Source organism: Oncorhynchus mykiss, chromosome 25 (assembly GCF_057628025.1).
Source record: "Oncorhynchus mykiss isolate SJ-2025 chromosome 25, ASM5762802v1, whole genome shotgun sequence".
Classification (NCBI taxonomy): Eukaryota; Metazoa; Chordata; class Actinopteri; order Salmoniformes; family Salmonidae; genus Oncorhynchus; species Oncorhynchus mykiss.
The window spans coordinates 30496419-30522416 of NC_143046.1; the positions used below are offsets into that span (position 1 = coordinate 30496419).

Here is a 25998-nt window from a genome sequence, read left to right on the forward strand (position 1 = left end):
TTTTGCACGGCCAATTTTTCAGTTTTTGATTTGTTAAAAAAGTTTGAAATATCCAATAAATGTCGTTCCACTTCATGATTGTGTCCCACTTGTTGTTGATTCTTCACGAAAAAATACAGTTTTATATCTTTATGTTTGAAGCCTGAAATGTGGCAAAAGGTCGCAAAGTTCAAGGGGGCCGAATACTTTCGCAAGGCACTGTACTTCTAGGATTACTTTTAAATTCAGAAAGAAACCTATGACACCTTTCTGTTTTCTCAATGACATTCAAATCAACATTGAGAAAAGGGAAAATATTGGCCTCCCGAGTGGTACAGTGGTCTATGGCACTGCATCGCACTACAGACCCGGGTTCGATCCCAGGCTGTGTCACAACTGGCCAAGACCAGGAATCTCTTAGAAAAATGACTTGTGTCATGCACAAAGTAGATGTCCTAACCGACTTGCCAAAACTAGTTTGTTAACAAGTGGATCACTCTGCTCCTCTCTGGGGGGTCTTTACTTGGCTCATCATGCTCTAGTGACTCCTTATGGCGGGTAGGGAACCTGCAGGCTGACTTCGGCCGTCAATTGAGCGGTGATTCCGCCGACATATTGGTGCAGCGGGCGGGTGTTAAGGAGCGCGGTTTGGCGGTCACGGATGCATGACTCGACCTGTCCCGAGCCCATTGGGGAGTTGCAGCGATGAGACAAGATCGTAATTGAAAAAGACAAACATTTTTGTTTGTTCCGCCTGAGCAAGTGTGACCACAAGTCAGAGACCTTTATGATGACTCACAAAATGCGTTTGATGGATCGAGTGAAAAGAGAAGGAATAGCCTTTTTTTGGCTAATGTCTTTTGACTGCTGTCGGCGTCCAAAGATTATACATACACTTTATACAAGGCTTGGAGGTAAGGACGACAGCAATGGTGTACACTCTTAGAACAAGAAGATGCTCACTACAACCAAAAAGGGTCCTTCGACTGTCCCCACAGGAGAACCCCTTTTGGTTCCAGGTAGGACCCTTTTGGTTTTTAGGTAGAACTCTTTTGGGGTTCCATGTAGAAGCCTTTCCACAGAAGGTTCAACATGGGACCCAAAAGAGTTCTACCTGGAACCAAAAAGGCTTCTCCTTTGGGGATAGCCGCAGAACCCTTTTGGAACCCTTTTTTCAAAGAGTGTAACCGATACAGATATCACTTATTATTGATATAGTATCTACACTTGAAGTCGGAAGTATACACCTTAGCCAAATACATTTGAACTCAGTTTTTCACAATTCCTGACATTTAATCCTAGTAAATTGGAAATTTGGAAATTGCTCCCAAGAATGAACCAGACATGTGGAGGTCTACAATTTCTTGGCTGATTTCTTTTGATTTTCCCATGATGTCAAGCAAAGAGGCACTGTGTTTGAAGGTAGGCCTTGAAATACATCCACAGGTACACCTCCAACAAACAATTGTTGGAAAAATGACTTGTGTCATGCACAAAGTAGATGTCCTAACCGACTTGCAAACCGACAAAACTATAGTTTGTTAACAAGAAATTTGTGGAGTGGTTGAAAAACGAGTTTTAATGACTCCATCCTAAGTGTATGTAAACTTCTGACTTCGACTGTACATAGTGCAAAGATCTGGATCACTCTGCTCCTCTCTCATTTAGCTATTTTTTGCGCCTTGCAAATTGTGGTTGTTGTGGATGACTGTTCACAAAAGTGTATTTTAACCCAATAATGGTTGAATTCAAGAAGTTTAAGCTGCCTATCAATCATTGTTTTTGCAACCAGTGGACAGACAGTTAAAAATGTGCTTTTGCAACAGCTGCATAGTGCGGATCCCAGCCTATGGAATTAAAGTTTGAAGGAGTTCCTCCCTTCTAAACTCCTCCGTGGTATTGTGCTCCACAGTGTCAACAACAAGTTTCATTTAAGAAGACCACGAGTGGGGCTTTCATTGCTCAATCTAATTCTTGCTGATATCATTTTTTAAATATCCATAGGCCTAATGGACAAATGCTCAAACTCGCACACTTTTGATAGATTTCAACAGCTGCAAATGATTGAGATATCAGTAGTGCTCAAAGCATGCCACTTCATGAGAGCAGCATTTATTTTTCAACTTGAAGCAATGAGCCCAATCAGTCCTCCATGACAGGGTTTCCCAAACTCGGTCCTGGGCCCCCCTGGGGGCATATTTTATTTTTTTGCCCTAGCATAACACAGCTGATTTGAATGAACCAACTCATCATCAAGCTTTGATTATTTGAATCAGCTGTGTAGTGCTAGGGTAACCAAAAAAAGCATGCTCCTAAGGGGGTGCCCCAGGACTGAGTTTGGGAAAACTCGCTCCATGACAACAAAATCATAAACAGAGTAGTATAATTAGTCTTTCGTTTTTGGGTTATGCTCCGGTAAAACAATTTGGCTAATCTATATTTCCAGGTAGTGGCAGGTATCCTAGCAGTTAGAAAGTTAGGCCAGTAACCGAAAGGTCAGACTAGTTAGAATCCCCAAGACAACAAGGTGAAAATAGGTCTTTGTGCCTTTGAGCAAGGCCCATAACCTTAATTGCTCCAGACCCTGGTTGTGATCCCACTCTCCGAGGGTGTCTCAGGGAGAGTGTGATATGCAAAAAACACATGCCCAATTCACACGTGCATTAATACACACTTGAACATGTGTGAAATAGTCTAAATATAAGCACGCCCCAAATTATGTTATTTATTCTTTTATTTCCAATTCTTGAAGATCAAGGTGTGTTAAATTAATTGGAATGACTGTAAATCTGACAGACTTTGGATTTGAATGTAAAGATATTACCTAGCTAATATATTATTATCTGTAGTAGAAAGCAATGGGTTAGAAGAAGCCTACATAACCAACCCATAAAGTAACATGCAACGTCCATTTAAAGCCATCTATGTAAACTCTAACACTGATGTATCCCGCAATAGATGTTTTTCAATTGGTAATATTGCCTCTTATGGGGAAAGTCATCTAAAAGTAACTGAAAGAAATCAGATTATGTTACAGAGTTTTTGTCATCCAAAAATTACGTTACTAATTACAATTTTGAATATGTAACTAGCAACTGTAACAGATTACAGTTAGAAAGTAACGCACCCAACCCTGCGAGTTTACAACCTACCCCTCGCTCTCACATCCTGAGCACTGCTCTCAATCTATCTCACATTCTGCTATGTGTGTGTGTGTGTTTGTCTCTGTGCGTAGCGTTTGGATTTCATTTTTGACAAAGCTTGGTGGAGTTAAACTCCCTCTGTCTTATTCATTTGGAAAGGATCAATCCTGTACTTATGTTTTATAACCTTTTACCACCGGGATGTCCAGAATGTTTTAAACATATTGTGCCAACTGCAGCCAATTGAATGGATGTATCACGGAGACATGGGAGATGGTGATTGGAGTTGACCTGCAAAAATATGATCCAGACTGGAGTCTTAGAGCATGGGGACTGGGAATAGAACTAAATAGCAGCTCTGTAGATCCAGTCAGACCCACTGGTGCCAAGTTCTCCTCTCTAAGATCCTTTCAATTCTGGTTCAAAGCAAAGTGCTCCATTGACCGAATTAAGATAGAGAGAGCAGATAACACTCTGCTAATCTCATGCCAAGGAACCATGAACTACAACCTGCTGATATCAGTTTAAATGGGAAGCAGGGGAGCGGTACGCACTCTATTCTACAGGGGTAATACCCCCCTGTCTCCCACACTTCTCCTCAGAGCCTCCCAGGCCTGATGTTGATCATGTGTGTGGGAGCCTGGGATCCAGAGCCCCTGACCTTGACCCCAACCCCCCGTTATGTGGATGATGAAAGGGGCCGTAGGGCCGGGCGATATGGGGTGGTAAATCTACCCTGCTGCTGCTGCACTGGCTCATCAGGAATGTGTCCCTCCGTTTAGAAGATTGAAAGGTCCACTTCCTCCATCAGCCTAACGGCACTCCGATCTGATGCATCCTCATCAGAATGTGGAAGACACTCCTCAAGACGCAGGAATCAAGAAAAACGGATGTCCACCTCCCAACGTCCCACAGCTTTCCTGCAGGGAAGAGAGAAGTGGACTTTGGAATTCGTACCACCACAATGGCCCCCCACGCCAGCGTATTCCCTAAAGAGACAGAAGAGGGGTGGAACCAATTTTTTCCCATTACGAAGCAGACAGGAAGCAGGGTTGAAATTGTGCTGTCCACAATGCTGTCTACATCCCCTCCTCTTGATTTGTTGGCCATGTGGGCCATGGTGGTCTACTCTGGGCTTCCATCCTGTCACTGAGGATGTTACGAGTCCCTCCACCTGGCCAAGGACACTCATGAACATGGGAATCACAGCCCAGCCGCTTCCTCCAGCCAATCTCCACCGCACAGAGGGGAGAGGAGACGTCTCGCCAAGCCAAGGTCTAGGTGTCCTGAATACAAACGCAGATGGAGAGGGCAAAAGGCGAGGGTATGGGGGAGGATCGAGGGCGTAATGGACCATCTGCTTTTTACTGTAATTTTCTCCAAACTCAAATTGACTCAATCTGGTGCCAATCAGAGGAACATAATGGAGCTAATGGGCACCTGGCTGTGTTTACGTAAGGGCCTCTGCGTTTGGGGGCCGCGCTCCATAGTGTGAAGCGAGCTAGGGATTCATCAACACCCCGGCCGAGCTCGTTCACCACGCTGGCTATGGGGTTTGATTTAAACAGCAGCAGCGGCCGGCGCTCCGTCTCTGAATTCCTCCACGTCCGAGTCGGCCATTATTACAGGCCACTGCTGCAGTGAAAACACAGCACATCACGGCCCTGAGTCTTCCCACATGGGCAGAGACGCTGACAGCTCGTCAAAGAGCTGAGGGGCGGGGGTTCCTAATGTTCACACCGAGACCTAGGGAACGAAATACAGCCCCAGAGACCAGATGACCGTTGGAAAATGGAATATTTGGTATATGAGTATTGTAGATGACAGTTGATTTGGGTGAATGCCAGCTACAGGTCATCTCTCTACAGGTCATCTCTCTACAGGTCATCTCTCGTGTCAGTCAGCGTCCACACACACAGTCTGGTGGAGGAGGAGAGCATTGGGTTTCTATGAATGTCAAAACACTCCTGATTGTAAAAGATTGAGTATTGTTTGCCTTATGGTTACATTTCTCAAGGCACTGCAGAGCGAAGCAAGCCTAGCAACCCAAATGGATGTGAATACTTGCGATTATCATGTTATTACCATCATTTATTTGAGTTTAGCTCAACAGTATAGCTACACACTGTGTCTTTGTTATTAATGTGCATTTGCAAGCCAGCATAATGACATGATGTGTATTTTCCCTCAGATACCAGACCATGTTGGACTGCTGGCAGGCTGAGCCAGGAGACCGGCCAACCTTCACTGAACTGGTGGAGAGACTAGGAGACCTGCTACAGGCCAGCGTACAGCAGGTAAGATCCCCATGGCATTGTTCTATCATTCCTTCCACCCATGAGGGTACCACTAATCTGAAATTAGTGACTAGGTGAAGGTGGTTGAACCCATGAAGGGTTAAGGTGTGCCACATGATGAAGACCAGGTTCAAGGTGACCTGGAGATCAGAGGTCAGTAGAGTTGTGGATAGGGCCTTGTTTCATCTAAGTGCTTAAGGCTTGTGTGACGTACTGTTTTTCTACTGACCAGTAAATGTCTGTAGCTGAGGCAAGAGCCAAAACAGTGTGGAGGAGAACATTTGTGGAGGACGTATGCTCCTCACGAAGTAAAAGGGTTTAAGTAAGTCAAGTTTAGGCAAATAGCTCAAAACCACTTAAGCTAAAACCCAGTGAAGTACTTGAGCCACATTGTCCTTACAAAACCACTTTTAACAATGAAATGAGTCCCTGGTTCTGGATGGTGACTCACACAAATTGCAACTATTCAGGCTCCTCTGTGTAAAGCAGTACAGACTGTAGATGATGCGAAGGGGTCTGGCCCAGGGGGGTGCTCACGGGAACTTGGAGGGGAAGTCACACTCAACACCCCCCCTCGGCTCCCTTTGAAAAAGTAGCTGGCGCGTAAGAGGAACCGCACTTCAAAACTGTAGGAAAAACAACAGTAATACTAATATTACGCAATATCATAAGCTCTGTATTAAGGTATTCACAATGTGGTCAATTTAGTGCAGCAGTAGTATATGTGGGAGGGAGGCTGTACATTTGGGGAGGATTTGACATTGGAGAACTTGAGCACAATGGCCATTTATGACAATGGAAACATCCCAAACCCAGCAGGGAATGAGGAGGATCACTTTTTATCGTAAACAATGACAGATCGTCCTCAAAGGTCTGGAGGATTACAGATGTGATCTGACACTGATTAAATCCGCGTTCACATTACCATCACTCCTCATCACCAGCCCAAACCACCAGCTGAAAGATGACCAGATTGAACACATCTAAATGTGGGGCTGCAGGGTAGCCTAGTGGTTAGAGCGTTTGACTAGTAACCGTGAAGGTTGCAAGTTCAAACCCCCGAGCTGACATGGTACAAATCTGTCGTTCTGCCCCTGAACAGGCAGTTAAAGCCACGCTCCCAGTTTCACCTCTCTCCCAGACGTAAAGCACAGGGCCCGGTTGCATAAAACACCCTAAGTGAGCTTTCATTTTAACTTAAAGTTTCCTTAACTTTAAGTCAGTTGCACAAAACATTGTAAGGTGCATTTCCCCCTAAGTGAAGTGAAAAGGTTAAGGGTGCTTCATTCAGTATGGAGGTGAATCTTGCTTTCCTCTGCCCTGGTTTCAAAAGGAAAACATCAACCAGCTAGCTAGTTAGCTAACAGTTAGCTACTTACCTAAACAATGGAAGGTACACTACCCATGGCTCCAGAGCTATAGTAGCTGCTTAGACAGCTAGCTTCTCTGTAAATCCGCTTGACGTGGTAGAAAGTAATAGAAACAAGTTGAGAGAAGAAATCCCTACAAGAAACATGCTTTATTATCTTCTGAATCAATTTGGTTATCCTGTCTTGATTGTAGAAGTACTATTTTGCCATCTCACAAAATACATGCGATTTCAGGCCGTATCCATGGTAACCAGGTACTCTTTCTGCCATACATGCCTTGAAACTACCGTAAAACCCCTTAAGTATGCCCTTACCTAAGGAAATATTTGAGGGGCTCTATGCAACGTCATTAAACAATTCCCTTAGGTAACACTTAAAATGTTTTATGCAACTGGGCCCAGGTCCAGATAGTTCATTAACTCAGACACACACAGACAGGACTAAAATGAGACCAGACAGTGGTGGGGATAGTAAAGAGATGATAGCAGGCCAGACCTCCCATCAGAATAAAACCACAGAATTAAAACACTTTATAACATTACAGATCACTCTCGCTGAAAACCAACCTCATGGGACCCCATCCTGACAGTACAGAAAAGAGCTGAACAGGGAGGATTTCAAACCCTTTCATTAATATAGGTCTGTTACATACAGACTAATTCCTTTACAGGCCAGTCAGCGATGTTGTCTCCACCAGCATCATCACCCCTTCCTCAGACATTCCACATTGGATTTATTAGGCATGACCTTGGTTTCTTTGGCAACATTCCCTGCTAGTCCTGGATGGATTTTTGTGAAGCATACGAACAGTATCAAGCTCAAATCTCCCTAAGCTTCACACGCTAATCACACACCTGTGCTTTCCGTCATGCTATGATAGCAGTTAGCTAGGCCTCTGGTCTATGATAGCTGCTAGCTAGGCCTCTCGTCTATGATAGCAGTTAGCTAGGCCTTTGGTCTATGATAACTGCTAGCTAGGCCTCTCGTCTATGATAGCAGTTGGCTAGGCCTTTAGTCTATGATAGCAGTTATCTAGGCCTCTGGTCTATGATAGCTGTTAGCTAGGCCTATGGTCCATGATAGCTGCTAGCTAGGCCTCTGATCTATGATAGCTGCTAGCTAGGCCTATGGTCTATGATAGCTGCTAGCTAGGCCTCTGGTCTATGATAGCTGCTAGCTAGGCCTCTGGTCTATGATAGCTGCTAGCTAGGCCTATGGTCTATGATAGCTGCTAGCTATGCCTCTGGTCTATGATAGCTGCAAGCTAGGCCTCTGGTCTGACATGTTGTGTTCTCTCCTCTTTCTGTCCATTCAGGAGGGAAAGCATTACATCCCTATAGCAGCCCTGCTGTCTAAGGAGGGAGACCCCTCCAACACGGCCCTGTCAGAGGAGACCAACACCAGGCCACTCTCTTACCGCGACTCAGGGAGCACCTGGTAAGAAGGATGAGTCTGTAGGCTGGCCAGTCAGTACACTACATTACCCAGCTAGCTATATTACCCTCAACCTAACAGAGATATTACCCTCAACCTAACACACAAGATCACACTCACACCTGTGGCTCACAACAGTATTGAATAAGGTTCTCACATTGATTGTATTGCAATTTAGGGCTGTATTCAATCTGCATTGTGGAAGTTCAGCATTACAGCGTGATTGAAATTTAAAGGCCTTAGCAGAGACTGCATTCGCGGGAAACCCTGCATAAGTCGGCTCAATGGGAAATTATCTCAAAATTTCTATCACGCAATCTGTAACGCTTCAGCGATATACATATTGAAGAGCGCTTATTTGAATAATTCTGCCGTAAGTCTATGTTCATTATATACCATTTAATAGAGAAATTTAAACAGTGAAATTTAATATCTCCATGGGCATCTTGGCTTAATGGTAACTTTAATTTATCTTTAAAGCTGTGTTATTTTAACTGAACTGAGTGTTAAGATAACAACCAATATTTTCCCCACTCTTTATTCAGTACATTGTTCAAAGCACACTCCATTTTCTTTACATATGCTTTGCTTGGCCGGTCGTGTACTTACTCTTAAAGAAGTGCAAGTAGATCTGCTTGAGGACAATGAAAGACCTGATAAAGATTGGGATGAGAACTATATACCCTGGCAGTCTGATGGTGAGGGAGCCCAAAGCATTGTGGCCCCTTCGAAGATTTTCCTCCCAAACCACAGATCCTGCACCAGGATTTATGTCCACTTAAAATAATATTTGTTAAACCCTCGTATTTTCATAGGTCTTACGAGTGGGTTTATTGAGAATGTATTAAAATGCTTTAATGTCAGTTATCCCTTAAGCTGAATTAAGCAGTTATTTGATTCTCTCTCTGTGTTGGAAAGCCAAGAAAATAGGGTTTATTTTTAAAGATCAATTCCCCCGACACTATGTAATTGTTGACTGAATTGATTATGTTCCCGATTATTGTGTTTTTTCTATGCTTTTTGGCGCCTGTATAATCTTGGATTTCTCTGGCTGGGACATTTTTCCTACATTAGGATCTGACTTTGGAAAATTTTTCCTTTCAGGAACATTAAGATCCGTCCAGCAAGTGTGAAGACCTTTGATGAGGTTACCATGGAGAACGGTTCTAACGACAACCATGAGGTGAATTAACCCATCACCCCTATCCCACTCTCACACGATGAACACCAAGTGACCCAAACCTCCCAGCAAACTGGGAACATTCCCAGAACATTAGCTAAGTTTACCATGAAGTTCTAGTTAGGGTTGTTTCTAACATTAGCATGATAACATCCCAAAAACATTCCAAGAATGTTGGAATCAATCCAGGGTCTGTAATGACACCTTTAGTACTGAGATGCAGTGACTTAGACCGCTGCGAGTGTTAATGTTTTCCCAGTAAACCAAAATTGGTTCTGTGAAAGTTCCCAGAACATTCGTTAGGTTGCGGTAGATGTTCTCATAACACAAAAATGATTATACAATGATGTATAAAACATTCGCCTGATGTTGCAAGAATGTTCCCAGAACACATTTTATCTGTTCTTTAAAAGTTTCCAGAATGTTTCATTAGGTTGTGGGAAGAGTCTGGTGGAAACATTGTGGGGACATCACAAAAGATATGTTCCCAAAACACAAAAAACTGTCCAGTTGTGTGGATAATTATAAACTCTGCAAAAAAAGAAACGTCCTCTCACTATCAACTGCGTTTATTTTCAGCAAACTTAACATGTGTAAATAACATAAGATTCAACAACTGAGACATGAACTGAACAAGTTCCACAGACGTGACAAACAGAAATTGAATAATCTGTCCCTGAACAAAGAGGGGGGTCAAAAGTAACAGTCAGTATCTGGTGTGGCCACCAGCTGCATTAAGTACTGCAGTGCATCTCCTCCTCATGGACTGCACCAGATTTGTCAATTCTTGCTGTGAGATGTTACCCCACTCTTCCACCAAGGCACCTGCAAGTTCCCGGACATTTCTGGGGGGAATGGCCCTAGCCCTCACTCTCCGATCCCACAGGTCCCAGACTTGCTCAATCGGATTGAGATCCGGGCTCTTCGCTGGCCATGGCAGAACACTGCCCCAAACCATGACGGACCCTCCACCTCCAAATCGATCCCACTCCAGAGTACAGGCCTCGGTGTAACGCTCATTCTTTCGACGATAAACGCGATTCTGACCATCACCCCTGGTGAGACAAAACCGTGACTCGTCAGTGAAGAGCACCTTTTGCAAGTCCTGAATGATCCAGGGACGGTGGGTTTGTGCCCATAGGCAACGTTGTTGCCGGTGATGTCTGGTGAGGACCTGCCTTACAACAGGCCTACAAGCCCTCAGTCCAGCCTCTCTCAGCCTATTGCGGACAGTCTGAGCACAGATGGAGGGATTGTGCGTTCCTGGTGTAACTCGAGCAGTTGTTGTTGCCATCTTGTACCTGTCCCGCAGGTGTGATCGGATGTACCGATCCTGTGCAGGTGTTGTTACATGTGGTCTGCCACTGCGAGGACGATCAGCTGTCCGTCCTGTCTCCCTGTAGCACTGTCTTAGGCGTCTCACAGTACGGACATTGCAATTTATTGCCCTGGCCACATCTGCAGTCCTCATGCTTCCTTGCAGCATGCCTAAGGCACATTCGTCAGCAAGGACCTTGGGCATATTTCTATTGGTGTTTTTCAGAGTCAGTATAAAGGCCTCTTTAGTGTCCTAACAGTTTACAGACGGTAGACAATTAAGGTCACCGGTAGGCACCTTAATTGCCTACCGTCTGTAAGCTGTTAGTGTCTTAACGACCGTTCCACAGGTGCATGTTCATTAATTGTTTATGGTTCATTGAACAAGCATGAGAACAGTGTTTAAACCCTTTACAATGAAGATCTGTGAATTTATTTGGGATTTTTACGATTATCTTTGAAAGACAGGGTCCTGAAAAAGGGACGTTCACCTGATCATCATTCACCTGATGAAACATTATGGGAACCTTTAAAGAACAGATTAAATGTTTTTCTAGGAACGTTCTTGCAACATCAGGCAAATGTCTTATACAAACATTCTATGATCATCAGCAGACTGGAAAGTTTTTGCCTTATGAGAACATTTGCCGCGACCTAATGAATGTTCTGGGAACTGTCACATAACCAATTTTGGTTTGCTGGGCTAACATGATGATTTCTCTGAACCACGCGTACAGAGCTGCCCCTTTAGTAGGGTGTAAAACATCTGGCCTATAAGAATAGACATGTAAGACCATTTTGGTGGACTCTGACTCTTTCTCTCTCTCTCATCCTTATTTCTCCCTCTATTGCTCTCGCTCTCTCTCTATCCCTCTCTTTCCCATTTCCCTCCCTCTCTCTGCACGTGTAGGGGAGCCAGTCGGACAGTGGGATGGGCCTGTCGTCTGATGATATGAACACCCTGAAGCGCCTGGAGTCCTTGGCCCGACCACTCAGCATCATGGCCCTGGCGTGAGTCCACATGATCCCTGTCACTGACAGCATCCAGAGACACAGGCTGAGGCATAAAGAGGCAGGGGAGCCACATGCAGAGGAACTGGAGGCAGGGAGGGGTAGAGAGGCAGGATAAAGAGTTAGGGGAGGCAGAAAGTGCCAGGGGGAAAAGGAGAGGAAGGCAACTGGCCCTGCCCTGGAAACCCACCTGCTGGCCTGGAATGTCGATGTTGGAATTGTCACACACACTCATAAACACACTCATATACACACACACTCATACACACACACACACACACACACACACGCACGCACGCGCACACATACACACACACACACACACTCATATGCACACACACTCATATGCACACACACACTCATACACACACACTCATACACACACACACTCATACACACACACTCATACACACACACTCATATACACACACACTCATACACACACACTCATACACACACACTCACACACACTCATACACACACACACTCATACACACACACACACACACACACACACACTCACACGTCACACACACTCATTCACACACACACACTCATACACACACACTCATACACACACTCATACACACACACACACACACACACACACATACACACACCCACACACACATACACACACACATACACACACACACACACACACACACTCTCACTCACTCACTCATACACACACACACACACACCACACACTCACACACTCACACACTCATACACACACACACACACACCACACACACACTCACACTCATACACTCATACACACACTCATACACTCACACTCTCATACACTCACACTCTCACACACACACACACACACACACACACACACACACACACACACACAGTCCCTCTCACCCCCTTAACCTCAATGACTGGTTTTCCCTTTTGCCAAAAGAAAGCATGCTATATCCCCAGCGAGACAAAGGACTTGGGGGGAGGAATATTGCCCCAAGGTGACAACCCAAACGACAGGGAACAAAAGCCCAGTGGAAGTGTGACTCGGTGCCTGGGTGGTTTAAGAGCATGCACTAAAACTCGCTTTGGCGTTCGCCAAAAGGCTGCTCGGGCCTGATTGAGACGTCCTCCGACAGCTTACGTGTCAAGGTTCAGAGTAGAGGCCGTGTTTCATACATCAATCAACCGCCATAGTTTGAGATGACATAAGAGGTTTGTGATACAGACTCTGTCCAGAGTCAAGATAACAGATGTCGTCAGAACAACACTGTTCTCATTGGCTGAGGAACAGTTGTGGACTCAGGTGTCTCATCGCCCTGGATGTTATCTGGTCCGGTATAAACAGACTGTGGTGTCTGAGATGTCTACCATCGCCCTGTGTCTTTGAGGCTCCACTATGCAATGACCTGAGAGCTGATGTTCAGATAGAGAAAACATTCAATTATGCATGCACTGTACACCCACTGTCCCAGATCAGCCTGTACATTGTGTGGATAATTTAGGTCTGAGAGATTGTTTATCGTTTTGAATGTCAGCCAATCGCAGGGTTCATGTAGCAGGTCACACCCCTCTCTCTCCTTACACTCGGGTCCTCAACATGCTCAGAGAACGAGCAACGTTCAAGCTGAGTAAACAAGGGGATGTGTTCGGGTTATAGAGAGTTTACTCTCGTGATACGGCGAGCAACCACCCACTTTTAGAGTTACTACCACTCCTTGTCATAGCCCGTCGTACCTGTGGAATAGAGAGGAACCAGGGCTAAGGACAGGTTAGGCTAAACATGACACATTATCCATTGTGTACTTCAAGGAGCAGAATTGTGTGAAAAAAATATATCTAGATGGATTCTGTCTTTCAAATGCCCAGCGCACAAACACCTCTTCCCTGGACAAAAAAAAAGATAGGACGAATGCATATTTAAATGAGCAAGGACAGCTAACAAAGGAATGTTTTTTTTTAATGCAATAATCCTAAACTGACAGAAAGGGAGCATGAAATAAAACGGCGAGGGGAGTTTGATATCATTTTTATGGGGCCTGCTGGTGGCTTTCACCACGATTAATGAAACTCTTCCCAACCCCCGATGAACATACCGGAAGGTGTTGGTTTGATTAAAAACATTCTGGATCCTCTCCCTCAGCAACCATTGTACCCTACCAGCCACAATCCACCCCCACACACCCATCAACTCATTTACAGTGCTCCCCTCCTCTCTGTGTCTCTGCTGGGCAGAGAGAGACGAGACCACTACCTGTGAGCACAGCCACAGCCTTACCCATGTTGCCATGCCCTCTGCCATGGGAGAACCAGTCACCAGAGGTATACAGAGAATGATCTATTTATTGAGAGGAGAGAACCCTCACTGGGTCGCCGCTCGATCACTGTCACCTATGACCTTCTAGAGGTTTACAAGGGAGGGCTGTAGTAGCTCTCTCTCTCTCTGCTCTCTCTCTGCTCTCTCTCTTCTCTCTCTCTGCTCTCTCTATGCTCTCTCTCTGCTCTCTCTCTTCTCTCTCTCTCTGCTCCCTCTCTTTCTCTTCTCTCTCTACTCTCTCTCTGCTCTCTCTTCTCTCTCTCTCTCTCTCTCTCTCTCTCTCTCTCTCTCTCTCTCCTCTCTGCTCTCTCTTTGCTCTCTCTTTGCTCTCTCTTTGCTCTCTCTTTGCTCTCTCTCTGCTCTCACTCTTCTCTCACTCTTCTCTCTCTGCTCTCTCTTCTCTCTGCTCCCCTTTCTCTGCTATATCTCTCTCTTTTTCTCTCTCTCTCTCTAGCGCTCCCTCTCTGGCGCTCTCTCTCTATAGCGCTCCCTCTCTAGCGCTCCCTCTCTAGCGCTCCCTCTCTAGCTCTCTCTCTAGCACTCTCTCTCTCTAGCGCTCCCTCTCTAGCTCTCTCTCTATAACGGTCTCTCTCTCTCTCTCTAGCTTTCTCTCTCTAGTGCTCCCTCTCTCTAGCGCTCCCTCTCTAGCGCTCCCTCTCTCTAGCGCTCTCTCTTTCTAGCGCTCCCTCTAAGGCGCTCTCTCTCTAGCGCTTCGTCTCTAGCGCTTCCTCTCTAGCGCTCCCTCTCTAGTGCTCCCTCTCTAGCGCTCCTACTCTAGCGCTCTCTCTCTCTCTCTAGTGCTCCCTCTCTAGCGCTCCCTCTCTAGCGCTCTCTCTCTCTAGCGCTCCCTCTCTAGCGCTCCCTCTCTAGCGCTCTCTCTCTCTCTCTAGCGCTCTCTCCCTCTCTAGCGCTCTCTCTCCCTCTCTAGCGCTCTCTCTCTCTCTAGCGCTCTCTCTCTAGCGCTCTCTCTCTAGCGCTCCCTCTCTAGCGCTCCCTCTCTAGCGCTCCCTCTCTAGCGCTCTCTATCTAGCGCTCCCTCTCTAGCGCTCCCTCTCTAGCTCTCCCTCTCTAGCTCTCTCTCTCTAGCGCTCCCTCTCTAGATCTCTCTCTCTAGCGCTCTCTCTCTAGCGCTCTCTCTCTAGCGCTCCCTCTCTAGCGCTCCCTCTCTAGCGCTCCCTCTCTAGCTCTCTCTCTCTAGCGCTCCCTCTCTAGATCTTTCTCTCTAGCGCTCTCTCTCTAGCGCTCTCTCTAGCGCTCCCTCTCTAGTGCCCCTTCTCTAGTGCTCCCTCTCTAGTGCTCCCTCTCTAGTGCTCCCTCTCTAGTGCTCCCTGTCTAGTGCTCCCTCTCTAGTGCTCCCTCTCTAGCGCTCCCTCTCTAGCTCTCTCTCTCTAGCGCTCCCTCTCTAGATCTCTCTCTCTAGCGCTCTCACTCTAGCGCTCTCTCTAGCGCTCCCTCTCTAGTGCCCCTTCTCTAGTGCTCCCTCTCTAGTGCTCCCTCTCTAGTGCTCCCTCTCTAGTGCTCCCTGTCTAGTGCTCCCTCTCTAGTGCTCTCTCTCTAGCGCTCCCTCTCTAGCGCTCCCTCTCTAGCGCTCCCTCTCTAGCTCTCTCTCTAGCACTCTCTCTCTCTAGCGCTCCCTCTCTAGCTCTCTCTCTATAACGGTCTCTCTCTCTCTCTCTAGCTTTCTCTCTCTAGTGCTCCCTCTCTCTAGCGCTCCCTCTCTAGCGCTCCCTCTCTCTAGCGCTCTCTCTTTCTAGCGCTCCCTCTAAGGCGCTCTCTCTCTAGCGCTTCGTCTCTAGCGCTTCCTCTCTAGCGCTCCCTCTCTAGTGCTCCCTCTCTAGCGCTCCTACTCTAGCGCTCTCTCTCTCTCTCTAGTGCTCCCTCTCTAGCGCTCCCTCTCTAGCGCTCTCTCTCTCTAGCGCTCCCTCTCTAGCGCTCCCTCTCTAGCGCTCTCTCTCTAGCGCTCTCTCCCTCTCTAGCGCTCTCTCTCCCTCTCTAGCGCTCTCTCTCTCTCTAGCGCTCTCTCTCTAGCGCTCTCTCTCTAGCGCTCCCTCTCTAGCGCTCCCTCTCTAGCGCTCCCTCTCTAGCGCTCTCTATCTAGCGCTCCCTCTCTAGCGCTCCCTCTCTAGCTCTCCCTCTCTAGCTCTCTCTCTCTAGCGCTCCCTCTCTAGATCTCTCTCTCTAGCGCTCTCTCTCTAGCGCTCTCTCTCTAGCGCTCCCTCTCTAGCGCTCCCTCTCTAGCGCTCCCTCTCTAGCTCTCTCTCTCTAGCGCTCCCTCTCTAGATCTTTCTCTCTAGCGCTCTCTCTCTAGCGCTCTCTCTAGCGCTCCCTCTTTAGTGCCCCTTCTCTAGTGCTCCCTCTCTAGTGCTCCCTCTCTAGTGCTCCCTCTCTAGTGCTCCCTGTCTAGTGCTCCCTCTCTAGTGCTCCCTCTCTAGCGCTCCCTCTCTAGCTCTCTCTCTCTAGCGCTCCCTCTCTAGATCTCTCTCTCTAGCGCTCTCACTCTAGCGCTCTCTCTAGCGCTCCCTCTCTAGTGCCCCTTCTCTAGTGCTCCCTCTCTAGTGCTCCCTCTCTAGTGCTCCCTCTCTAGTGCTCCCTGTCTAGTGCTCCCTCTCTAGTGCTCTCTCTCTAGCGCTCCCTCTCTAGCGCTCCCTCTCTAGCGCTCCCTCTCTGGCGCTCTCTCTCTCTAGCTCTCTCTCTCTCTAGCGCTCCCTCTCTAGCGCTCCCTCTCTAGCGCTCTCTCTCTAGCGCTCTCTCTCTAGCGCTCCCTCTCTAGTGCTCCCTCTCTAGTGCCCCCTCTCTAGTGCTCCCTCTCTAGTGCTCCCTCTCTAGTGCCCCCTCTCTAGTGCTCCCTCTGTACTGCTCCCTCTCTAGCTCTCTCTCTCTCTAGTGCTCTCTCTCTAGTGCTCTCTCTCTAGTGCTCTTTCTCTAGTGCTCTCTCTCTAGCGCTCCCTCACTAGCGCTCTCTCTCTAGCGCTCCCTCTCTAGCGCTCCCTCTCTAGCGCTCTCTCTCTAGCGCTCTCTCTCTAGCGCTCCCTCTCTAGTGCTCCCTCTCTAGTGCCCCCTCTCTAGTGCTCCCTCTCTAGTGCCCCCTCTCTAGTGCTCCCTCTGTACTGCTCCCTCTCTAGCTCTCTCTCTCTCTAGTGCTCTCTCTCTAGTGCTCTCTCTCTAGTGCTCTTTCTCTAGTGCTCTCTCTCTAGCGCTCCCTCACTAGCGCTCCCTCTCTAGCGCTCACTCTCTAGCGCTCCCTCTCTAGCGCTCTCTCTCTAGCGCTCTCTCTCTAGCGCTCTCTCTCTAGATCTCTCTCTCTAGCGCTCTCTCTCTAGCGCTCTCTCTCTAGCGCTCCCTCTCTAGTGCCCCTTCTCTAGTGCTCCCTCTCTAGTGCTCCCTCTCTAGCGCTCTCTATCTAGCGCTCCCTCTCTAGCGCTCCCTCTCTAGCTCTCCCTCTCTAGCTCTCTCTCTAGCGCTCTCTCTCTAGCGCTCTCTCTCTAGCGCTCTCTCTCTAGCGCTCCCTCTCTAGCGCTCCCTCTCTAGCGCTCTCTATCTAGCGCTCCCTCTCTAGCGCTCCCTCTCTAGCTCTCCCTCTCTAGCTCTCTCTCTCTAGCGCTCCCTCTCTAGATCTCTCTCTCTAGCGCTCTCTCTCTAGCGCTCTCTCTCTAGCGCTCTCTCTCTAGCGCTCCCTCTCTAGCGCTCCCTCTCTAGCGCTCTCTCTCTAGCGCTCCCTCTCTAGATCTCTCTCTCTAGCGCTCTCTCTCTAGCACTCTCTCTCTAGCGCTCCCTCTCTAGTGCCCCTTCTCTAGTGCTCCCTCTCTAGTGCTCCCTCTCTAGTGCTCCCTCTCTAGTGCTCCCTGTCTAGTGCTCCCTCTCTAGTGCTCTCTCTCTAGCGCTCTTTCTCTAGCGCTCCCTCTCTAGCGCTCCCTCTCTAGCGCTCCCTCTCTAGCGCTCTTTCTCTAGTGCTCTTTCTCTAGCGCTCCCTCTCTAGTGCCCCATATCTAGTACTCTTTCTCTAGCGCTCCCTCTCTAGCGCTCCCTCTCTAGTGCTCCCTCTCTAGTGTCCCCTTTCTAGCGCTCCCTCTCTAGCGCTCCCTCTCTAGAGCTCTCTCTCTCTAGCGCTCCCTCTCTAGCGCTCCCTCTCTAGCGCTCTCTCTCTAGCGTTCCCTCTATAGGGCTCTCTCTCTATAACGGTCTCTCTCTCTCTATAGCGCTCTCTCTAGCGCTCTCTCTCTAGCGCTCCCTCTCTAGCGCTCTCTCTATAACGGTCTCTCTCTCTCTCTAGCGCTCCCTCTCTCTCTAGCGCTCCCTCACTAGCGCTCCCTCTCTAGCGCTCCCTCTCTAGCGCTCCCTCTCTAGCGCTCCCTCTTTAGTCCTCCCTCTCTAGCGCTCCCTCTCTAGTCCTCCCTCTCTAGTCCTCTCTCTCTAGTGCTCTCTCTCTAGTGCTCTCTCTCTAGTACTCTCTCTCTAGCGCTCTCTCTCTAGCGCTCCCTCTCTAGTGCCCCTTCTCTAGTGCTCCCTCTCTAGTGCTCCCTGTCTAGTGCTCCCTCTCTAGTGCTCTCTCTCTAGCGCTCCCTCTCTAGCGCTCCCTCTCTAGCGCTCTCTCTCTAGTGCTCTCTCTCTAGCGCTCCCTCTCTAGTGCTCCCTCTCTAGTGCCCCCTCTCTAGTGCTCCCTCTCTAGTGCCCCCTCTCTAGTGCTCCCTCTCTAGTGCTCCCTGTCTAGTGCTCCCTCTCTAGTGCTCCCTCTCTAGCGCTCCCTCTCTAGCTCTCTCTCTCTAGCGCTCCCTCTCTAGATCTCTCTCTCTAGCGCTCTCACTCTAGCGCTCTCTCTAGCGCTCCCCTCTAGTGCCCCTTCTCTAGTGCTCCCTCTCTAGTGCTCCCTCTCTAGTGCTCCCTCTCTAGTGCTCCCTGTCTAGTGCTCCCTCTCTAGTGCTCTCTCTCTAGCGCTCCCTCTCTAGCGCTCCCTCTCTAGCGCTCCCTCTCTGGCGCTCTCTCTCTCTAGCTCTCTCTCTCTCTAGCGCTCCCTCTCTAGCGCTCCCTCTCTAGCGCTCTCTCTCTAGCGCTCCCTCTCTAGTGCTCCCTCTCTAGTGCCCCCTCTCTAGTGCTCCCTCTCTAGTGCTCCCTCTCTAGTGCCCCCTCTCTAGTGCTCCCTCTGTACTGCTCCCTCTCTAGCTCTCTCTCTCTCTAGTGCTCTCTCTATAGTGCTCTCTCTCTAGTGCTCTTTCTCTAGTGCTCTCTCTCTAGCGCTCCCTCACTTGCGCTCCCTCTCTAGCGCTCTCTCTCTAGCGCTCCCTCTCTAGCGCTCCCTCTCTAGCGCTCTCTCTCTAGCGCTCTCTCTCTAGCGCTCCCTCTCTAGTGCTCCCTCTCTAGTGCCCCCTCTCTAGTGCTCCCTCTCTAGTGCCCCCTCTCTAGTGCTCCCTCTGTACTGCTCCCTCTCTAGCTCTCTCTCTCTCTAGTGCTCTCTCTCTAGTGCTCTCTCTCTAGTGCTCTTTCTCTAGTGCTCTCTCTCTAGCGCTCCCTCACTAGCGCTCCCTCTCTAGCGCTCACTCTCTAGCGCTCCCTCTCTAGCGCTCTCTCTCTAGCGCTCTCTCTCTAGCGCTCTCTCTCTAGATCTCTCTCTCTAGCGCTCTCTCTCTAGCGCTCTCTCTCTAGCGCTCCCTCTCTAGTGCCCCTTCTCTAGTGCTCCCTCTCTAGTGCTCCCTCTCTAGCGCTCTCTATCTAGCGCTCCCTCTCTAGCGCTCCCTCTCTAGCTCTCCCTCTCTAGCTCTCTCTCTAGCGCTCTCTCTCTAGCGCTCTCTCTCTAGCGCTCCCTCTCTAGCGCTCCCTCTCTAGCGCTCTCTATCTAGCGCTCCCTCTCTAGCGCTCCCTCTCTAGCTCTCCCTCTCTAGCTCTCTCTCTCTAGCGCTCCCTCTCTAGATCTCTCTCTCTAGCGCTCTCTCTCTAGCGCTCTCTCTCTAGCGCTCTCTCTCTAGCGCTCTCTCTCTAGCGCTCCCTCTCTAGCGCTCCCTCTCTAGCGCTCTCTCTCTAGCGCTCCCTCTTTAGATCTCTCTCTCTAGCGCTCTCTCTCTAGCACTCTCTCTCTAGCGCTCCCTCTCTAGTGCCCCTTCTCTAGTGCTCCCTCTCTAGTGCTCCCTCTCTAGTGCTCCCTCTCTAGTGCTCCCTGTCTAGTGCTCCCTCTCTAGTGCTCTCTCTCTAGCGCTCTTTCTCTAGCGCTCCCTCTCTAGCGCTCCCTCTCTAGCGCTCCCTCTCTAGCGCTCTTTCTCTAGTGCTCTTTCTCTAGCGCTCCCTCTCTAGTGCCCCATCTCTAGTACTCTTTCTCTAGCGCTCCCTCTCTAGCGCTCCCTCTCTAGTGCTCCCTCTCTAGTGTCCCCTTTCTAGCGCTCCCTCTCTAGCGCTCCCTCTCTAGAGCTCTCTCTCTCTAGCGCTCCCTCTCTAGCGCTCCCTCTCTAGCGCTCTCTCTCTAGCGTTCCCTCTCTAGGGCTCTCTCTCTATAACGGTCTCTCTCTCTCTATAGCGCTCTCTCTAGCGCTCTCTCTCTAGCGCTCCCTCTCTCTCTAGCGCTCCCTCACTAGCGCTCCCTCTCTAGCGCTCCCTCTCTAGCGCTCCCTCTCTAGTCCTCCCTCTCTAGTCCTCTCTCTCTAGTGCTCTCTCTCTAGTGCTCTCTCTCTAGTGCTCTCTCTCTAGCGCTCTCTCTCTAGCGCTCCCTCTCTAGTGCCCCTTCTCTAGTGCTCCCTCTCTAGTGCTCCCTGTCTAGTGCTCCCTCTCTAGTGCTCTCTCTCTAGCGCTCCCTCTCTAGCGCTCCCTCTCTAGCGCTCTCTCTCTAGTGCTCTCTCTCTAGCGCTCCCTCTCTAGTGCTCACTCTCTAGTGCCCCCTCTCTAGTGCTCCCTCTCTAGTGCCCCCTCTCTAGTGCTCCCTCTGTACTGCTCCCTCTCTAGCTCTCTCTCTCTCTAGTGCTCTCTCTCTAGTGCTCTCTCTCTTGTGCTCTTTCTCTAGTGCTCTCTCTCTAGCGCTCCCTCACTAGCGCTCCCTCTCTAGCGCTCCCTCTCTACTGGTCCCTCTCTAGTGCTCCCTCTCTAGCGCTCTCTCTCTAGCGCTCTCTCTCTAGCGCTCTCTCTCTAGCGCTCTCTCTCTAGATCTCTCTCTAGCGCTCTCTCTCTAGCGCTCCCTCTCTAGTGCCCCTTCTCTAGTGCTCCCTCTCTAGTGCTCCCTCTCTAGTGCTCCCTCTCTAGTGCTCCCTGTCTAGTGCTCCCTCTCTAGTGCTCTCTCTCTAGCGCTCCCTCTCTAGCGCTCCCTCTCTGGTGCTCTCTCTCTATAGCGCTCTCTCTCTAGCTCTCTCTCTCTCTAGCGCTCCCTCTCTAGCGCTCCCTCTCTAGCGCTCTCTCTATAGCGCTCCCTCTTTAGTGCTCCCTCTCTAGTGCTCCCTCTCTAGTGCCCCCTCTCTAGTGCTCCCTCTCTAGTGCCCCCTCTCTAGTGCTCCCTCTGTACTGCTCCCTCTGTAGCTCTCTCTCTCTCTAGTGCTCTCTCTCTAGTGCTCTCTCTCTAGTGCTCTCTCTCTAGTGCTCTTTCTCTAGTGCTCTCTCTCTAGTGCTCTCTCTCTAGCGCTCCCTCTCTAGCGCTCCCTCTCTAGCGCTCTCTCTATAGCTCTCACTCTCTCTATAGCTCTCACTCTCTCTAGCGCCCTCTCTCTCTATGGCTCTCTCTATAGCTCTCTCCGTTGCTCTCACTATAGCTCTCTTTCTATAGCTCTCTCCGTAGCTCTCTCTATAGCTCTCTCTCTATAGCTCTCACTATAGCTCTCTCTATAGCTCTCTCTCTATAGCTCTTTCTATAGCTCTCTCCGTAGCTCTCTCTATAGCTCTCACTATAGCTCTCCCACTATAGCTCTCACTAAAGCTCTCTCTCTATAGCTCTCTCTCTATAGCTCTTTCTATAGCTCTCTCCGTAGCTCTCACTATAGCTCTCACTATAGTTCTCACTATATCTCTCACTATAGCTCTCTCTCTCTATAGCTCTCTCTCTATAGATCTATCTCTCTCTATAGCTATATTTCTCTCTCTCTATAGCTCTATCTCTCTCTCTATAGCTCTATTTCTCTCTCTCTATAGCTCTATTTCTCTCTCTCTATAGCTCTATCTCTCTCTATAGCTCTATCGCTCTCTCTCTATAGCTCTATTGCTCTCTCTCTATAGCTCTATCGCTCTCTCTCTATAGCTCTATTGCTCTCTTTCTCTATAGCTCTATCTCTCTCTCTATAGCTCTATCGCTCTCTCTCTCTATAGCTCTATCGCTCTCTATAGCTCTATCGCTCTCTCTATAGCTCTATCGCTCTCTCTATAGTTCTATAGCTCTATCGCTCTCTCTCTCTAGCTCTATCGCTCTCTCTCTATAGCTCTATCGCTCTCTATAGCTCTATCGCTCTCTCTATAGCTCTATCGCTCTCTATAGCTCTATTGCTCTCTCTATAGCTCTATCGCTCTCTCTATAGTTCTATAGCTCTATCGCTCTCTCTCTATAGCTCTATCTCTCTCTCTATAGTTCTATAGCTCTATCGCTCTCTCTCTATAGTTCTAGCTCTCTCTAGCTCTCTCTCTCGTTGTAGATGTGTGGAAATGCTTGGGATATTATCGTTGTCAGTATTTGACTCACCAATCTAACATTTACTGATCCATTCTAGAATATAATCATTGTAATACACCACCCGGTCATTTCCCCACTCTCATAGTCAATGCAGCCAGTCAGTCATGTGATTTACCCCACTGAGAGCCGACCTTGGCCCCTGTGAGAGAAGTTCTGGAAACTCCTAGCAACCAGAAGACAATAGTAGTCGATTACTCATATTTGGAGCATTTACGGGAGTAGAAGAAGTCAACATCCGTGAGAGAGGCCAGAGAACGTGATTGATGATATGCTTCATGAACAATTATCATGGAAATGCATTATTGTTATATTTTTGTATTTTACGGATCCCCATTAGTTCCTGCCAAGGCAGCAGCTAAGTCAATTATATTTTACTGAGTCTCTGCTCTCTCCTCTCTCTCTCTCTCTCTCTCTCTCTCTCTCTCTCTCTCTCTCTCTCTCTAGGATGAAGGCAGTGAGTAGGAGTAAGGAGTCGGTGCTGACTGAGGGAGAGAAGGACAAGTACCTTCAGCCTGTCTCCTCTCTGGACTTCACCCTGGATGACTCGTCCCTGGAGCCCGGTCTGGAGTGCCACAGCCCGCCCCCTGACTACAGCTATGTAGTGCGCTACTCCACCCCACCTGTGTAGCCGTCGCCGTGGGAGACACCCCTCCGTCCACCCTCCGCCCCAGGGAGAATCTATCTGACTAAATGCCTCGAGGCCTTTCCTTTGTTCTCCTCTGTTCTGACTCGGTCTCCGGACCTCACAGCGCACCGTAAAACGGCTGCTGCCTCCGTCTTTTTAACTTCCTCCATTTCTCCTCCTCCCCGAGACTTGAGAGAGGGACACGTTTGAGACGCTTTATTACCACGTGAGATGTGTTACTTCGGGACACTCTGAGACACCTTACTGTAGATCTGCATTTAGTCTACCTGCTTCCCATCAGCCCACTCTGCAGGAAGGAGGAAGAAGAGCCTGCCCTCTTCTGTAAAGGTCTCAGCCTGACCCAGAGGTTCGCCTATGTACTGCTGGCCTTCTCCATAGCTCACTCTGATAGCCACACATAACAGCTAGCTATGGAAAGATCCCTATAGACTTCTGTAGACCTATAGACAGCCTCAGGTATTCCTATAATCTACTGTGAACAACACCAAGAAGCACAACCGATTCCAGACTTGTAACGAATGACATTCCCATGAAATGTATTATTGTCAGTTTATACTGTAGTGTAAATGGAAAATGTGTTACCATGGGGATACAACATGTAGATGAGAAGGAAATAAGATGGGAGAATTAGGGTGTTTTCATTGATACTATTTTATTTCTGTACAAATATTTTATAGACTTGAAAACTGTAATGTGCTATTTTATTTTATTATATGTAACGATTATTGATATAAGGTTGACAAAATATTTGTGTCACAGAGTTGATCTTTTCAAGCATATTCCTCAGGTTGACTTGAGCTAAAGCTCCCGATTATTATTTTTTTTTTTTTAAAGCACCTGTCAGACAGATTACAGGAACAGTTTGTGAATAATGGAATGTGCCCGTCAGAAAAGATTTCTCACTTGAGTACTCCAATCTCCAGTATTCCCAGTCAACATGTTGTTGTTGTTCGGAATCTTTTTTCCCTTCAACTCAGATGGAGAGACACATGGGTTGACAGGGTTGTCTACAGTAGATGGATATGGCCCATAGTCCCTTTGGCTCAGTCTGAGTAGTAATAGGTTAAACAGCCAATAGAATCCCAGCTCCCAGCGTCTCTGAATGGGGTTAAGGCATGAAGAGGACAGGAGAGGGCAGGACAGAGAGGAACATCACGCTGCTTTGGATTTAATACTACATCTCTACCGGGAAGCTATTTGAAATGAAAAGTTATATTTGGATTCCTTTCCCGATATGGGACTAACTCTGTGTATTATTGTTATGGCCGAGTGGAAAAAGGGAAATTGGATGATACGAGAGAGCCTGGTTTATTTGTATGTGTAAAAAGCTAGTTAAAAACATGAGCTTGGGTTAGAATTTCATATGAAGAGGGTCTATGAAAGCACCAGTGAAATAAACAATGCATATTTATTTAGGTTTATATTCTACAATGTCACTTATTAATTTCACACTGAAGATTTAACCAAAGGATTTGTACAAGCTGTCTCCTTGACAACACGATATGTAACATTCCAGTATTTAATTCCAGATGTATATTCCATTTGCACTGCTGAACACACTATAATTACATTAGTAAAGATGAAGGAATTGACTGTTTGCAAGCAGGAATGTTTGTAATGGAAATCGTCTGTTGCTGATCCATTTTGTTGTGCTAAAAGTGTGACTAAAGCTTGCAGGGCAGGCTCCAGGAATCCTACATGTTATCACCAGGCTGGTCACTATACTGGTGACTCCTCTAGCACGTTTAGTCCACGTAATTACCTTTAAAAACAAGGCTGAAAAATGATCAGGATGAAGAGTCTAAATGTTTGGATTATTCTAAATGTTTGGTTCAATTAGAATTCCAGTCACTCCAGCTAGTGTTTCGTTACACATAGGAGAGAGGGAGTAGCTTGTGTGTGTAAACTGCTAGATAATATTTTGCTGCACAATACCTTATTCTATAAGATTTAATATGAATGCTGTCTCTACACCCTTAAACACTGCCAAATGATGTTTGTGTTGTTAATGTGGACTGATTGGGTCTTGTGTCCATTGTGGAGGAAAAAAAGTGTATGCACTGATTTTGTTTTCTATCAAATATAGATGTTTGTACTCTAAATGTATTTTGTATTATTAACTAAGCATAAGAAGTGAATAAATGAATAAAGATCGATATATTTATGCATTACTTCTAGTGCAGAGATATTTTTTGCTAGTTGCTGAAGTTGCTAACATTGATTCACATATCAACCCTCAGCTTTCTCTAGGGCATTCTACCGTTTTCTACCCTCTGAAGTCCTGGCACCAGGTCATCAACACTATTTGAGCACCTAGCACAACGGTACAGACTCAAAAAATGTGTGTAGCCCAACTTGTCTCTGGCTGGGAATGTGGGGATGGGTGAGGCGTGTGTCCACCGTTGGTGTGTGTCATCAGTAGGCTACTCTCCCCTCGTCCTGCTCCATGGACCAGCGAGACACACTTCCTGAGCGGGGCAAAATGTGCCTGTCACCGGGACAATGCCCCTCCAAGCGGGAAAGGAAGGGGCCCTTAATCATCCTGGTACGTCACCACGCAGAGGGCTTCCTACGAGGCCACGGTGCCCCCACCGCCGGCACAGGGTGAGTCCACTGGGAACGTCATGCAGGACAGGTTGGGCTCTCCACTGTCTCCGCTCATCACTCTTGAGATTCACTGTGTTTACAGATAGGTGATCGAGAATGCT

At 48.1% G+C, this 25998-nt stretch overlaps 1 protein-coding gene across 1 annotated transcript in view; it reads left to right on the forward strand.

The window, feature by feature from the left end:
- Positions 1 to 25467, forward strand: part of LOC100136647 (vascular endothelial growth factor receptor kdr-like) — an 89075-nt gene extending 63608 nt beyond the window's left edge. The window contains exons 26-30 of the mRNA XM_021583881.3: positions 5314 to 5419; positions 8105 to 8226; positions 9328 to 9406; positions 11631 to 11731; positions 23089 to 25467. Coding sequence (XP_021439556.2) covers positions 5314 to 5419; positions 8105 to 8226; positions 9328 to 9406; positions 11631 to 11731; positions 23089 to 23272 — 592 coding nt within the window. The 3' untranslated portion in view covers positions 23273 to 25467. The remainder of the gene's footprint in view (positions 1 to 5313; positions 5420 to 8104; positions 8227 to 9327; positions 9407 to 11630; positions 11732 to 23088) is intronic.
- Positions 25468 to 25998: the final 531 nt, after the last annotated feature.